The sequence below is a fragment of the Cnephaeus nilssonii genome (genome assembly GCF_951640355.1).
Source record: "Cnephaeus nilssonii genome assembly, chromosome: 5".
NCBI lineage: Eukaryota > Metazoa > Chordata > Mammalia > Chiroptera > Vespertilionidae > Cnephaeus > Cnephaeus nilssonii.
This window is the reverse complement of record NC_137076.1, coordinates 34,997,082-35,014,408: the sequence shown is the minus strand read 5'-3', so window position 1 is coordinate 35,014,408 and position 17,327 is coordinate 34,997,082. Positions and strand designations below refer to the sequence as shown.

General features: G+C 43.9%; 1 protein-coding gene across 1 annotated transcript; it reads left to right on the top strand.

The window, feature by feature from the left end:
- Positions 1-1,203: 1,203 nt before the first annotated feature.
- LOC307100664 (serine protease 52-like) lies at positions 1,204-8,964 on the top strand (the record flags this gene model as incomplete). The annotated part of the gene is made up of 5 exons (XM_079773156.1): positions 1,204-1,231; positions 2,376-2,571; positions 3,257-3,498; positions 4,993-5,135; positions 8,698-8,964. 5 exons carry the CDS (start codon positions 1,204-1,206, stop codon positions 8,962-8,964), a joined length of 876 nt encoding a protein of 291 aa, XP_079629282.1.
- Between the last annotated feature and the right edge of the window lie 8,363 nt (positions 8,965-17,327).

Genomic DNA, 17,327 nt, shown 5'->3' with positions numbered 1-17,327 from the left:
CACAAATTTCATGCACTGGGCCTCTAGTATTATAAGACTAGAGGCCCAGTGCATGGATTCATGCACCAGTGGGGTCCCTCAGCCTGACCAGCATCCTCTTGCAATCCGGGACCCCTCAAGGGATGTCATACTGCCTGGCCTGCGGGGATCAGGCCGAAACCAGCAGTCTGACATCCCCTGAGGGATGTAGCAGTGCATGAAGCAGCAAGCAGCTGGGGAGAAACCCAAGCCGGCACGAGCACCAAGCCACTCCCGCTCGTCCTGACCCCGCTGCACCTGCTGCCACTCGGTAGTGCTGCCGCAGAGGTGGGAGAGGCTCATACTGCTGCAGCTGCACCAGCAGTGAGCCTGGCTTCTGGCTAAGCGACATTCCTGCTGTGGGAGCGCACTGACCACCAGGAGGCAGCTCCTGCATTGAGCGTGTGCCCCCTGGTGGTCAATGAACATCATAGTGACCAGTTGACCGGTCAAGCAGTTGACTAGTTGACTGGTTGCTTAGGCTTTTATATATATAGATAATGAAGGTTGTATATTAACACCTATGCTGGCTTCATCTCCCTGGATCCTGAGAATTTATGGAGCTTGCATTATGTTCAATGTGTTGGTTGACAAATATCAAACCTCTACCACATGTTGGGAGCTGTTTTAGGAGCTGGGTTTGTAACAGAGAATGGCATATTCATTCTCTACCCTTAAGCAATGTTACTATCTAGTGAGGGGAAGGAAGTATTAAATGTATAAATGATCCATAAACAAGTTAATCTCAGCTCCTGTTAAGTGGTCTGAGGCAGACAAAATTGGCTAATGTGATGGAAGGTCTGCAGGTGGTTGTTGAGACTCTGTAGTAGGTGGTCACAGAAAGCCTTCCTAAGATGACCAGACACATGTTGAGACCCATCTGATAAGGATATGTATTTCCAAGAAGAAGTGACAGCGAGTGCAAAGTCCCCTGAATGATGCTTGTTATGTTTCAGAGGCAGACAGGTCAGTGCAGCTGGGGCAGAGGGAGTGGGAAGGGGGAACAGGAGAAAGGTGGGCCCAGAGAGGTGGGGAGGGCCCAGATCACACTGAGCCCATAGAGGCTCAGTAAGGACTTTGGCTGTTATTCTCGTTACAATGAGAAGCCATCAGAGAGTGTAAATGGGAGAGCAAGAAATAAGAGGCGCTTGAGAAAGGTGCTCTGTCTGGTACAGAGGACAGACCATGCAGGGACAAGAGTGGAAGGCAGGAGGTGAGGTAGTGGCATGGGGCTGTGTAGTGGTGATGGATGATATGTGATGGATGATGATACATGTGGGTGGTGGTGTCGAGATGGTTTGAATAGATATACCTTTCACATTATACTTTCTTGTGAAAAGTGTTTAATGTCACTGCCTTCTTCCTGAGAGTAAATATCGTTAACACTTAGAAGGAAGTTTGCCCCATGGTTATGAGAACAGATTCTGGAGTCAGACTGCCCAATTTCAGATTTTAGCTCAGTCATATGCTAGCTGCTGGGTCTTAGCCAGATATTCTAATCTTAAACTTGCCTCTGTTGTCTCACCTTTCAAATGGGCAATAGTAATTTCAGTTATCTCATGGGGTTTACATGATACTTTGTTTTAGAGCGAACAGAATGGTGCCTGGCAACTAGCAAGTGTTCAACAGTTTATATTTTATGATGTTTACTTTTCTCATGACTCAAATGACATTTCAAAGACATTGAAAGAAGTCAAAGTAATCCTATTACATAGGAAATGCCAAATTTTTATTCCTTTCAAGGTTCCACTGGGATAATCTCTAGAATTAAAATTAGGTGAAAGATGGCACCACTAATCAGTCAGAAACTTGGAAGAGGAACCAGTGAGGAAAGGAGGGGCTGATCAGTTTCCCTCAGCTGTAAGATTTCTGGTGTCTGTATGGTCCATGTGAGAGGCCCTTGAAGATATCTGTCCAGAGCTGAGGAGAATGTTCTACACCAAGACAATATACCAAGGCCCTGTTTTCAGAGGATAAAGGCCTAATTTCATATAAATGAATATGCCCACTTGGGCTCTCCCTCTTCGGGGCAACAACAAGATCCAGGCCCAAGGCTTGTGGTTGTGTCTCCTCCCCAAAGGCCCTGAGTGAGAGACCCATCTAAGAAGCTAAGCTATGGTGAAGGCAACAACCATTGCTCTTCATAGGCACATCCTTACAACTGTGGCACCATTGACAGGCCTGAGGGCACACTTTGTCTGATGGGTTTCAAACCTGAGGTTACCCTGGCTAAGCCACTGCTACCTTTGTGCTAGGAAGGGGAGGGGCTAGGAGAAGGGACCTTGTCTTTAAGTCTCTTCCAATCCAACCAACCTTGACTCTTGGGTTCTGACCCTCTTTCTTCTTTCTGCTTTTAGTGACATGTGGCCAAACAATATACACCCAAACTGAAAAACCAAAAATTTTGAAAATCATGGGCGGGGAGCCTGCAGACATTACAGAGTTCCCATGGCAGGTGAATATTTTTGACCAAGGGAAACATCTCTGTGGAGGATCAATTCTCAGTGAGTGGTGGATTCTGTCTGCATCCCACTGCTTCATAAACAAAAATATGTAAGTACTGCAAACAGACTACTTTTTAAACCAGTGTGGTAGAATATTTGCTCCTACCTGCTTAGTATGCTCCTGGAGCCTCCATCAGGTTTGTCATAGAAGTAACCAGGAGGTTAAATATACACCCTTGTGGTTAAACATCACTCTTTGCAGGTGGGAGAGACACTGCTCTCCTTCTAGGAGCTTTTATATCTTGCTGTGTAGGACCCAAATGGCAGAGCAAATGTTCCTTGGACTTCTCAGCATCTTGCTTTCCTAAGCATTTGCTCCAGGCCTGGCTGCATAGCAGCAGCTCTTGAGGTGCTGTCTTAGCCTACATCCTCCAATCAGTATTGCTGAGAAACTTCCCAGGTGTTTGTTGGAGTTAGTCCAGCCCTTGCTGCAAATCCAGAGAAAATTCCTTCAATTACTTGTGCATAGCATGGCTTCCAAGACATTTGTTGATGAAATTTATAAGTAAATTTGCCAAGAGTTGTTGCCAACAGGGTGGACCTGGAACTCATGTCTGTCTCCTCCTGCCCAAAAGGGGCTCTTCACCTGGCTCTATGCCAAGGGTGTGGCCCCAGATGCTCCACCTCCCTAGCTCCCAGGATCAGAGCCTAAGACTGTTGACATTTTTTTCTCATAAGATTCACCTTTTGTTCTTCCATCACTTACCCTTTTTTTCCTTTTGTTTTGAAATAAGATCTACCTTGGAGATCATACACGATAACAGAAATGATATCACCATGAACTTGACAAGGATGAAAGTGGACAAGCTAATTATTCACCCCTACTTTGACAGCTGGATCTTGGATAATGACATCGCTTTACTCTTGCTCCAATCCCCATTTCACTTGAGTGTCACCAAAGTCCCCATCTGCCTTTCAGAGGTCACTGACATACATAGATGGAGAAATTGCTGGGTGTCTGGATGGGGCCTTACCAGTGAGTTACTGTAGCTCAGCCCACTGGAGAGTAGCACCCTGGCTGATGTTTGCAAGGAGAAGCAAAAAGCTGCAGACTCTGCTGGCCCAGGGAAGGCTGCCGGGTGGATTTGGGGCCTTTAAGGTTCCATGATGAACCTTCTCCTCAGTTCACATGGGAGCTGTCCTTCCTGGGCCTTCTTGGCCTCCTGGAGCAAGTTTTATGTCCAGATTGTGGAACATGAACTTTGAATAGGGCCTCAGGATGACCCAGACAGAGGTTCTCAGAGTCAGAGGGGTGACTTGGAGAAATGTAGAGGGACATATTGATGGGCAAAGGGGTGGCAAAATGGACTGCGCTCAAGGAAATCTATACCCATGTCATCCTGTGCAGTTCTGTTCCAACTGATGGTGTCAGTTCTGTGCCCTTGGGATAAGGGGCTCAGTGGCTAAAACATTTGAAAATCACAGATCAAGGAGAAGGGCATAAAGTGAATGTGAAATTGTCTTTATAGAGTCAACCTGCAAACTACTCCCACCACTTTTCCTAGCCACACAAGATGGTGACCTTCATCCTTCATCTTGGCACATGTGTCTTGCCCCATAATCAACAGAGCAGAAAAAAAATGTATTCCAGTCAGTGCTCCTCTTCCCAGCAGTCCCCCCAGTGGCTGTATCGGATTCCCACATGGACCCCAAGCTCAGAGCTACATTAGATTTCCTGGGAATTGTCCTTAGAAGTTTATCACGAGCTTCAAAAAGGGCCAACTAGAGTTCCTCATGCTTCATCCAGCACATATTCATTAATCCTCTTCTATGATCCAGGCAGTATTATGAGTTCTAGGGATTCAGCAACACTGTACTAAAACAAAACTATCCTCATCTTTGGGGAGTGAATATTCTAGGTGTTGGGCTCACCTCCTCATGAGCCCTTCCACAATTCAAGCCCACCATTATGTGTTGTGAGCCCCAGGACAGAACTTGTAACTATGGGATCTCTTTACATCCTTGTGGATATAAAAGAAACATTTTTAGCCTCTAGTTTAAGGTGACCAGATCGTCCCACTTTTGGCGGGACAAAACCGATTTTTAACAATTTGTCCCGCGTCCCACGGCTTTCTTTCCAAAAATAGGGACTTTTTTAAAACACCGTGGGACGCGGGACAAATTGTTAAAAATCGGTTTTGTCCCGCCAAAAGTGGGACGATCTGGTCACCTTACTCTAGTTGGAGACTGGAAACTTCCATGGGGCTAGAAGATGGTGCACCCAGGCTGAAACTCAGTAAGGTCCAGGTCTGGGGACCTCTGGATTCAGAGAGGGTGGGTTTGAGAGTCTGCTGGGCATTCTTCCCACCCCCTCCTTACTTGGTCCACATGTGGGTTGTTCTCTGGACCATAGGGAAGTTCCCTTGTCATTGAGGTGAAAAGATACAATGTGCGTGGGTGCTTGACCTCCACTCAAAGGGACCACTTTGAGCTCAGGGTCCTCTCCCCATCTGCTTCTTCTTTGGGTCAGTTCCTCTGGGAGGTGTGCATCAAGAGCTGCAGAAAGTCAACATCCAGCTGGTCAAATGGAGAAAGTGCTCCCATATCATGCCTATGGTCACCAGGAACATGCTGTGTGCTGGGAACCCTCATGGTGGGAAGGATGCCTGCCAGGTAATGGAGCTGGTCCTTTGATGGGAAAAGGGCTGCACAGAGGGTTGGCCAACTTTTCCAGGACAACTGGCTCCCCTCTTCCTCTCCTGAATAAGTTTCCTAAGGCTGGTGTAACAAACCACCACAAAGAGGGTGGATTAAAACAACAGAAATGTATTCTCTCCAGCTCTTGAGGCCAGAAGTCCATAATCAAAGTATCTATAGGCCCACGCTCCCTTTGGAGGCTCCAGGGGAGGATCCTTCCTTGCCTTTTCTGGCTTCTGGTGGTTAAAATCCTTGATGTTCCATAGCTTATAGGGGCATCACTCCAACCTCTGCCTCCATCTCTTCACATGGTCTTCTCCCCTGTGTGCATGTCTCTTCTGTTTTCTCTTAAAAGAACAGTGTTGGATTAGGGCCCACCCTAATTGAATAGGACTTCATCTTAATTAAACAAATTACATCTGCAAAGACCCTTTTTAAAATAAGGTCAAAGCCTGAGGTTCCGGGTGGATGTGAATTTGAGAGAGATGCTCTTCAACCCAGTACAGATGCTCTGTAACCAAACAGAGGCTGTGCAGGGTAGAGGTTGGGGGTCCAGACTCCCCTAGCTTCTCTCCTGGCTTCTCTACCTACTGCCTGTGACTTCCCTCTGTGCCTTTCAGATTTCATCATCTGTAAAATGGGAATACTAAGAGTTCCCACCTTGTAGAACTGTTGTGGAAATTGATTCAATGCACAGCACGGTAGAGGAGGAACACGAACCTTGAGTAGGGCCTTGGGGACGACCCAGGCAGAAGTTTTCAGAATCAGAGGGGTGACTTGGAGAAATGTAGAGGGCATATTGATGGGCAAAGGAGTGGGAACATGGACCTGGCTCATTTTGCTGTGAATATCGTGTTCTCCATCACCATCTCTTACACCTGTTTGGTACTCAATAGCACACAAACCGCTTCCACAAATACATGAAAGGGTTAAGCACTGGCCCTAGGAAGCAGGCCTATTTCAGATGGGGAGACTGAGGCTCACAAGCTGACAGTCTTGAGGAGGACACACCAGCGAGGTAAATTACAGACCCAGAATTCTAAGGAAGGCATGCTGACTTCTGGGGTTAGAGCCATCTTTTGGGTTCCAGCAGAAATGGGGCTCCAATGCCAGCTGCCCAGCCTGCTAGTGCCCAGATTTGGCTGCTCATCAACCACAAAGGTGCTGAGAGCTACCATGAGTACGGGCTCGCCACGCATCAGGGCCCGGCTAAGTGCTGCACACGTTTCATTTCCTTCCATTCACACAGCCGTCCTGCAGGAGACGTGCAGTTGTTATCACCAGCACAAAAACCAAACCTTAAAACACTGAGGAAGATTTTCACATTCTCTCCGCTGAAGCTTCACCCTGGAATTGGAATGAAGGTCTGTTTGGCTCCAGAAATTTAGGTTCTTAACTGGACTGTGCTCTGCTCAGCGTCTTTCATGGAGATCCTTCCTTCTCCAGAGAAGTGATTGTAATTCATTTTAAAGAAAGGTCATGGGATTCTCCAGTGACTTCAAAGAATCTGATAAAGGAGAGTTTGGTTCCAAGTAAGGTGATGGGCACAGCAACTTCTTCCTGAGAACATTCTGGTGAAAAGAAATCAAAGCATGTCCTGTTGTTTGTTTGTTTGTTAATGGTTTTTCATTAGGATTGTTGCATATTATTGAATGGTGCCCCTTTTCAACTTTTTTGAGTCACTTAATATTTTCAGAGATAAATCTTTGTAAGCTATGAAATGAGATGTACCGCCTGATCCTATGTCTGTAAAATAGTAATGCATAACGATGTAGCAAGTTGACTAAGGCGTTTCCTCTGCATGGTTGGAATTACAAATGTTATTTATTGCACTTATTTTTCTGAGTACCTGGTAAAGAAAATTCAAGTGGTGAAGCTGGCGCACAGTTTACCTCTGACACTCCCCAGAGAAACCATTGCTACAGAGTCCCATAGTCTACCCGAAACATTCTTCTTATACACAATCGTGTGTTTATGTATAAATTTAATTATTTATATAATTATGAGATTTTTTTCATGTTTTTCCATATCTGAGTTTTCTGACTTTTTTTTATTTTTATTGAAGACACCTTATTTTTCAATAGAATTTAAAAAGTGGTACAAGGATGTGGAGGCATAAAAAGGCGGAGTAGGCCTCAATTTTCATGTCAATGATGTCTGTTTTTGTTTGTAATTATTGGCAATCTTTTTCATGATGTTCTTTTATTTATTGTTGACTCTATTACAGATGTTCCCCATTCTTCCCCCTCCCCATTTAACCACCTCCACCCAGCCCCCATCAACCCTCCCTCTGGCCATTACTACACTGTTGTCTGTGCCCATAGCTATGCATAATGTTCTTTGGCTAATCTCTTCACCTTCATTCATTCATCCTATTTCCTCTGATATATGTCAGTCTGTTCCATGTATCCTTGCCTCATATTTTATTTTGTTTGTCAGTTTATTTTGTTCATTAGATTCTACATATAAGTGAATTCATATGGTATTTATAGTTCTCTGTCTGGCTGATTCCGCTTAGCATAATAACCTCCAGGTCCACCCATGCTATCACAAAAGGCAAGAGTTCCTTCTTTTTAACAGCCACATAGTATTCCATTTTGTAAATGTTCCACAGCTTTTTTATCCACTCATCTACTGATGCACACTTGGACAGTTTCCAGGCTTTAGCTATTGTAAATAATGCTGCTATGAATATAGGGGTGTACATATTCTTTCTGAATGGTGTTTTGGAATTCTTCAGATATATTCTTAGCAGTGAGATCACTGTGTCAAATGGCAGTTCATTTTATTTTTTTGAGAAAATACATACTTTTTTTCACAGCGGTTGCACCAGTCTCATTGCCTCCAGCGATGTAGTAGGGTTCCATTTTTCCATATCCTCGCCAGCACTTGTTTGTTAACTTATTGATGATGGTCATTCTGACAGATGTGAGATGATATTTTTAAAAGTGTAAATTGTTTAAAATTTCATGTTTTAAACTATGTAATATTTTAACTAAGGAGTTCCCTCTTCATGGTTGGAATTAGAAATCACGTACACTATGTCAGTTGGTATGCCTGCTGTATTCAACCAATGACCTATTATGGGGCACAACGGATTTTTATGTTTGTGTCTTCACTTTTTGCTGTGGTGAACAATCCAGAAAGAGCAATCTTGGCTGGCTGAAAGTGGCTTTGAAGTAAACCGGCAGAGGGACAATTGAAAGAATTCTGAAATTTTAAAAAGTGCTTAGAGGCAACATGGATTAGCAAATCACTTCTTTGCATGTTAAAATGAATGCACACAACTAGATGAAGGTGATGATGGATGTTCCTTTTATGACCAAGTTGTCACTTATCATCATTGCTTTTGACCAAACTGCTTGTCACTCTTTGTGACAGTCACAGATCTGGGAGCATAGCCATGTAGTTGGAGAGTCTAATCAAAATTTAAAATGTCTGCTCATCAAAAGTCTGCATGTACCAGGTGCCTACACAATAGGCTATAGGAGTAACTTGTTACTGTTCCTTCTATTCCCAAACAACTTTTCTCTTCTAGGGTGACAGTGGGGGACCTCTGGTTTGCCAGAAAAAGGACAAAAACATATGGTACCAGCTGGGCATTGTCAGCTGGGGAGTGGGCTGTGGCCGAAAGAATATGCCTGGAGTGTACACGAAGGTGGCTAATTACCTTTTATGGATTAATGTGGAGACCAACCTGTCAGGAAGGCCCTACATGCATGAGCCAGACTCTGGGTACAGTTTGCTTCTATCACCATCACCCATCTTGTTACTCTATTTTGTGATGCTTCTATTAACCCTGTGACTAAACACTGTATTACCTCAAAACCAAGTGTCCTTCTCAGTTTGTGGAGTAAGGTCAAGGGCATGGTGAAGGCTGTGAGGAGGGATTCTCATATGATTAGTTGTGTCTGAAGTAATCATATACATATAGGGGTGCTTAAAAAACCTGGGACCCACAACCACACCTATTGTTCCCCTGGATCTTGGGGTAAGTTACCAATTTCAGCCTGAGTCCCCTCCACAGGCTTGGGTGGAGGATCCCTCCATGGGATCTCTGAAACAGAAAGCCTGTTCTTTCCTCTCTTACAGACAGGGATCCTTCCACAACTTATTTCATCTTCCAAAGGCATTGGCAGCTCTCAATTTTCTTTTGCTCCTGAAATAAGAAACAATCCAGCTCCTCTCCCCTCATTTGCAGTTCATCCCTCAGACCTACAGACTTGGTTTACAGAAAGATCCTTGTTTTTTATCCTCCTTAGCTTCCATATCAACCACCTGGTCCAGAGCGCCCATAACTGTTGCTTTTGGTTCTTATAGATCATGCACAATGATGCTAAGATTCAGAATCAGGAAACCATTGAATAGAAAAGTCCTAGAGATACAGTGGGAAAGCAACACACTGTGAATGAGGGTAGCATGTAGCTGCTGCCTTTTCTTCCACAGGAAAGAACAACTCTTCCATCCCCACCTCCCCAGAAGATGCTATATATCTGTCTCTAGCCAAGTTCAAAACATCAGAGAGTTCTTCTGAAAGGGTCCCTCTTGCCCACCTCATAGCTAAATTAGCATAACATGTTTTGGGCTGCCATAGCTTTTCCACCTGAATTTGGCTTCTGTCTTCTCCACTGGGACCAAATACATCTTCCAAGAGAGATTCCAAGATGCAGGCTAAGGTCCCTTGACCCATTTTTTAAAATCTCAGTTGCTGTGGTTGTATAGTCACAAAGAGAATTTAAAGATAGGGCCTCCTGCACAGTTTCAAGGGCATGGTTCTGATTAGTGACAGAGATGGAAGGAGGCAAACTCTGTCCTCTGCACTTGCTGTCCAACCTGTGTGCTCAATCAGGCCGTGGGCACAGCAGCTGCCAAGGTTAGTGCCAGTGCAGGGACTGCTGACCTTGGGTGAATTATCACCCTTGTCTGTCCCCAACATATACATTGAGAAGGACAACTAGTCTTGTAAAAATGAACAATGTAATCACTGGTGTAATAGAAGCAATAAAAAATTCCAGAGTGATAGAATATATAAAGAACTCCTCAACTCAATAATAAGAAGGAAAACAACCCAACTTTCAAGAAAAAAACTGTCAAATTATTTAAGTAGATATTTCATTAGATAAGATAAGTGAATGGCTAATATGCATATGAAAATATACTCAACATCATTAGTTATTAGAGAAATGCAAATTAAATTTGCAATGAGATACCACTATACACCAACCAGAAGAGCTATAATTAAAAAAACACACACAATAACAATATTGGCAAGGATGTGTAGATACTGGAACCTTCCTACTTTGCTGGTGGTAATGTAAACAATTTGGCATTTCTTAAAATGTTAAAAATGTATCACTCTACACTCCTAGGAATCTACCCAATAGGTTTGTGTATGTTCTTAGCACCATAATTCATTAGAGCCCCAATATAGAAATAACCCAGATTTTCATTAACTGGTGGTAAATGGATAAACAAATGTGGTATATTCATCCATACACTAGAATACTATATAGCAATACAATGGAATGAACCTCTGATATGTTGTACAACACAGATGAATGACAAAACCATGATGACAAGTGAAAGAAGCCAGACACATAACACTGCCTATTGTTTAAGTCAATTTACATGAAATACTTAGAAAAGGCAAATTAACAGAGACAGAAATCAGATCAGAAGAGGCTGAGGTGGGAGTGGGGATTAACTAACTGCAAAGGAACATAAAGAAACTTTCTGGGATGACGGAAACGTTCTCAAACTGGATCGTAGTGATGGCAGCACACCTATAAACTTCTAAAAAACAACAACAACAACAAAAGAAACTAAAAAACATTGCACACCTAGAGTGAGCAAACATTATGGTATGTAAATCATAACGAAGTTGTTAAAAATTTTAAAGCCAAAATTCTTATGAAGAGATAACAATTCAGACATTGCTAAACACATTTAATGATTAACTTTGGTGCTAATTACATTAACTTTGTGCTGTCCTACAAAATTTGAGAGCTATGTTTGTTGTCATTCCTAGGGACTTTCCAGGGAGCCCAAATATTGGAGGTTTTTAAGTAGTGAGTGAGATCATGGACCCACCAGTATCATGAGACAAGGAGTCACAGAGCCTCCTTGTGCCCTGCTGGTGGGGGGCGAGCGGGGGGGGGGGGGGGGAGAGGGCAGTATAAAATATTTCTTCCTGGTGGATTCCAGGCACCTCTAGAATTAGATCATTTCAGAGCACAGATTTTTCCCAAATGACCATGTAGCCAGAACAAGGGGTAGATTAGAGCAGATGGCATGAGCCCAGGAAGTCTCATATCGGCTTTTGAATCCAGTTGGCTTCCTCCAGCAGTGCTGTCTCAGAAACATTATTCCCTGAAGTTCTCACTGTGGGCTGCTGACTGCTGATTGAAGAAATACTTTCAGAAATGAGGGAAGCGGAACTCAAGTCTGCAGAAGCCAGTGTGGTTGAGCACAGAGAGTTACCTGCTCTTGCCTTGCTCCCGGGAAACTTGGTGCAGTTGGGAAAAGCATGTCCTGGTTCTGGCCATGTCACTTGCAAGGCATGTGACCTTGGGCCAGGTATTTAACTCCTCTAAGTCTTAGCTTCCTGCCTTTTGTTGTTGCTGTTTTGCTAACTTCCTCAAATTTTCATTCATTCTGTCCACCTTCCCTCATTCTATTTAACGTATTTATTAAGGATCATCTAAAGCTCCATATCTGGTGCGGTAATGTCTGAATCCCAGGTGATTCTGTCTCTATTCATGCCTCACAGTCTGCTCTGAGTGGAGTACAGCTTCACAAGCCATTTTCTGGAGAGTGTTTCCATAATTTCTTTCCTATTATTTTACAGTCTACCTTCTGTGTTCTTATATTTAACACACTTACTGGTACATAGTTGGTTTTCTTTTTCATCTATACTTGGCAATGCCAATGTCTAGACTGTGAGGTATATGTTCTTGTTTCTTTGTTAGGTTAGTAATTCTAATTTTTTAATTTTAATTAAATGGAATCAGTTCAAATACTCGACAGTGTGCATTTAGAAAAAGGAAAGGAAAAGAGGTTCCATCCACAGACTGTTGCTTCCACCTGGGAAGAGTCCCCGGTCCTCTGGTGGCTGATAAAGTAAAGGGCTGATCATCTCTATCCAGTCAGGGGTCAGCTGGGTCCTGGCTGCCTTTGCAGTCAGACCTCAGACAGACTCAGTCTTTCTCTCCCTGATCCTTATTTCCCGGGCATGGCCTTTGCCATCCTGATTGAGAGCCTGGCAGGGCTCAAACTCCTCAGCCTTGAAAGTCTACAGGAGACCTGGGTGCCCCACCTACATCTCCAGCTTCTCACCTCAGGAGCTTCAACCTGGCTCCTGTCTTGAGGAGGACAGGAGTGGTGATCTTGAGGCAGGTTCCTTCCTGTGGTGGGTCTTTCTTCCCTAAGCATTGGAGATAGCTCGGCAACTCCCTCTGCCCTTTAAGTGCATGTTAGCCTAGCTTCTTGCCAGTCATTCATTCAGCTTGAAATTGTGCACTTGGGTCTCTCAAGTTTCCCGTTTCTCCTCCAGACCCACACCACACCTGAGAGCTTTACTGGTTTCTCTCTGCTCCTGTGGATAGCCTCTTTCTGAGCCAAGTCTGAGTCTCAGCCTCTACTCACAATTGGCAAATGTCCCCAGGGGAGAGGAGGGAAAAAAACCTCTGGGCAACTTGGCAATATCACCTCATTTTGTAACAGTTTTGGTTCTTTGAAATATCTAGTCCCTTTAGTTCTCACTGGTCTCATAGCTTTCCTATGCTGTGATTCCAAAAAGTTATTCAGGTTTTTCTGTTGATACAGTGGGAATACTGATTTACTATAATTTACAGCATACTACCTAGACGTGGAAATTGAGAGATTAGTTTTTAGTCCATTGGAAAGCAAAATTCCCTGCCCCCCTTCTCCCCTCCCAGTTTACAGTATCCATTATCAGGATTTTTGCTTCAACACACCTGTTGGCCATCTTCAATATAATGTTTTTCCTCTGAAATAGCATGTCATTGCTATCCTCTTAAAGGCATCTGGAGGAAAAGAAGAAATCTGAACCTAGAGCCTTAACAGAGGTTAGCAAGGAAGGAGACAGATACTCATGGGGAATGCAAATTTTAAATGACGTAGCAAAGAGTGGGTTGGAGTAGGAATTATCAAGTTGTGGTTTGACACTGGATTCTACCCCACACTGGGTTACTCTAGGCGAGCCATTTATTTCTCTCAGTCTCAGTCTCAGTCTCCTGGCATTTGAATTAAGGTTTGCTTGGCACTAAAACCTATTCCTTACTCACTATTCCAATGCTATCACCTGGTGCATAGGGGAGCCCTGACTTAGCTCTTGTCTGTCTGTTTGAAACAGCCTCTAATGCAATGGAAGTATTAGAAGAGCAGTGTGGTTTTTCTGGCTTCTGTGGAAAACAGATAAATGACCTCTGAGATAATTTCATCAGAGCTAGAGTGGAATGAGAGGGCTCAGGATTAGGGGGACACCAAAAGTGCTGAAGACAAGATCTACCTTACTCTATCATTCCAGCCAAGAGGGCTGAAACCTGCAAGTCCAGGGTCTTGGAGCTGGACAGAGGTTTCCCCAAGCCCCCGTGGTCCTGGGGGCCAGGGCCCAGCCTGAGATGCCAGGGAACTGGAGTGGGGTGTGAGGAAAAGGCACAACTTAGCTGGAGGGCCTGTGTCAATTCATCACCACTCTCTTGACCTACTTCAGACACTGTCAGTCTGGTGGCATCTGCTGCAAGAGAAAGGAGCCTAGCACATAAACACAAATCGGGAGGAGCAGAGCTATTTGGGGCAGGAGACATTAGGAAATAGAAAGTTCTCCCTAGGGAGTGTAGCCTGTTTCTTTTTCTACTTCTGTATTTGAGCTATGCCCTGATTCTTTCTTGTTCCCAGCCAGCTAGGGTATTGAGCACAGGATGACAGAGACTCTACTCCCGTTTCATTAATTCCACGTGGGACAGAGTGGGTGAGGCGGGTCCTGCGCTTGTGCCTTCACACAGGAATTAATTAGGCTCTGATTGATTCAGTTTAGAGTGAAGAACTGAAGTCTTCTAAGAATGTTAGATCTAATCTCAATATTGACCTTCTTCTTTAATTCCTGTTTTTTTGTTTTTGTTTTTGTTTGCTTTGTTGTGTGTGTTTTTTTTGTTTTGTTTTTTGTTTTTTCTCTGAGCACTAACTTGGAATTCTAAATCCCCACTCACCCTCTGACTAGAATAAAGGAGACTGATGATCCTGAAAGTAGGCAGTCATGTGGTGATAAACAAGGAATCTGATCAAGGCTGAAAAAGGTAGAACCAAATCAGCCAGTTCCCCAAATGGGATTAAAAATGAGATCAAGGCCCTGGCCCATTTCCCTCTGTGGTTAGAGCATCAGCCCACGGACTGAAGGGTCTCAGGTTCGATTCTGGTCAAGGGCACATACCTCGGTTGCAGGCTCCATTTCCAGCCCTGGTCAGGAGGCAACCAATCAATGTCTCTCTGTCTCACAATGATGTTTCTCTCTCTCTCCTTCTCCCTAAAATTCTCTCTAAAAATGTATGGGAAAAATATCCTTGGGTGTAGATTAACAAAATAAACAAACAAAAAATAAGTTTGAAGACTCAGACATTCTTAGTACATCTTGAGAAAATTGTCTTTGCAAGCTGGCAAATTCTAAGGACTAAGAATCTATTTCCCAAGTATTATAGCGTGTGGTCCTCCTAATAGCCAAACGGGGGCGGTCTTAAAGTGTCATCTTAAATACGTGCAAAATTCTGTGCCACCAGCTTGTGTTGATACTCAGCCTGGGGCAGTCCTCCTAACTCTCCCAGGATTGTAATGACTGAAATCTGGGAAACCTTACTTCCCAGACTCCTTCTGTAGGAGTTGAGTCCCTTCATATTGAGGAACCTGATGTCTTTGAGGCCTCAGTGTCTTCCTGTGTGAAAGTCGGAGTAAGGGGCCCCAAAGGCCTCTCCCACTTCTATCCTTGGTGACTGTAGGCCCACCCACCTCTCTGTAATCTTGGTTTCCATTACTTAGATCTTTCTTGCTCTTCAATGAAAAACACTTGCAGAAAGTGATGTCCTTTACACAAAACGTTCACATATCGCTCCTTGAATTCTCGAGGCCCCTTTTAACTCTTTTTTAGAAACGAGTAAACTCAGGCTGAGAAATTTAAGAGAACTTGCTCTGGGCTGGCTTACTTTAAAGGCCCTGTTACCCACACCACAGCCCCTCACTGCCTGTCTTCCTCTCTCCACTCCATCCTGGACCAAACCCAGGGCTCAAGCTTTGTTCTCTGCTTGTTTCCCAGGAAACCAGCTCCATCAGGGAGCTCACCAAATTACGGGGTTTCAATCTCTACCTGTTGAGAGATAATGTCCAGCCCCCGCTCTTAGCCAAGATGTTCTCTCTTGCCTGCATGCAAAGCTACTGGAGATACTGTGGGCCCTGCTCACTTTTGCCTTCCTGGGCCCATCCTAATCCAGTGTGACTCATCTTAACTTGGTGACATCTGCAAGGACTCTATTTCCAAATAAGCTCACATTTTATTGGGGGGGGGGGGGGAGGACACAATTTCACACACTACAATAATATACTTACTTAAAACTGGCAACTAAGAGAAAATCTTAAAAGCAGACAATTGAGTGGAAAAAAATTATGTTCACAGGATGATAGATTTAGATTTTTCATTGGAAACAACACAAACCAAAAACAGACAATAAAGCAAAATTTATATATTTCTGGAGAAAAAATGTCAATGTAGCATTTTACATACAGCAAAAATATGTTTCAGGAATGAAGATGTTCTCAGACATACAAAAGCTGCATGAATTCATCACTAGCAGAAATGCACTACAGGAACTGCTAATGGAAGTCATTCAAGCAGAAGGAAGATAACATCAGATGGAATTGTGAATCAACCAAAGGAATGAAGGACACTAGATATGGTAATTATGTGGGTAAATAGAAAACATGTTTTCTTATTATTTAAATAGAAAATAATTGACTGTTTAAAACAAAAATTATAACAATGTATTAGGGAGTTTATAATATACATAGAATAAAATCTATATATATAAAAAGCCAGTGACTGGAATGACGCCCACTGCAGCCAGCAAACCAGCCAGATCTGGGAGTGGGGCTGGCCAGGGGAGGCCCTAATCTGCCCCCCACCTCGAACAGGGGTGGGGCTGGCTGGCCAACTGCCTGCAGCCCCTCCCCCCAGCCAGCTCCCACCCCCAATGACCCCCCCCCCCCAACTCCAATCATGGGCAGGGCTAGCTGGCCAACCACCCATGGCCCCTCCCCCAGGCTGCTGGCCCCCAATCGCACTCCCCCACCCCATTCGAGGGCAGGGCTGGCCAGCCCACCACCCACAGCCCATCCCCATGGCTGGCCCCACCCCAAGTCAGCCCCCACCACCCCATTGGCCTGCAACCTCTCCACCCAGCCAGCTCCACCCCTGATCACCCCCCCCCCAACACCAATCAGGGGCGGGGCCCGCCAACCAACCTCCTGCTGTCTCCTCCTTCTGACAGGCCTGTCCCCAATCTGCCCCGACTGGGGCCAGGCTTGCCGGACCCCACCCATGCACGAATTTGTGCACTGGGCCTCGAGTGTATAATAACAGCACAATGACCAGAATAGAAGTATGGAATTATATTGTTTGAATGTACTTTTAGTATACATTTAAGTGATGTAATAACAATGAAGTAGATGGTGATAAATCAAAAATGTTTACTATAAACCTTAAAGCAACACTAAGATAATACAACGATATGTAGCTAATAAGTCATATATCTTAGGAGATAAAATGGAGCAAAAAATATTCAATATCCTAAAAGAAAGAAGTGAGAAAAAATAAAACAGGAACAAAGAAGAGGTAGGACAAGTAGAAAACAAATGGAAATATAGAATATTTAAACCTAACCATATAAATCATCACATCAAATTTAATGGTCTAAACACCCCAATTAAAATCAGAAACAGTCAGATTAGTTTAAAAAAGCACAACTCAACTATATGCTGCATACCCACTCACTTTAAGTATAAAGATACAAATTGATTGAAAGTGAAATGATGTAAAATTATATATACTGTGAACATGAATCTGAAGAAATCTGGATTAACTATATTCATCCAAGACAGAGTGTA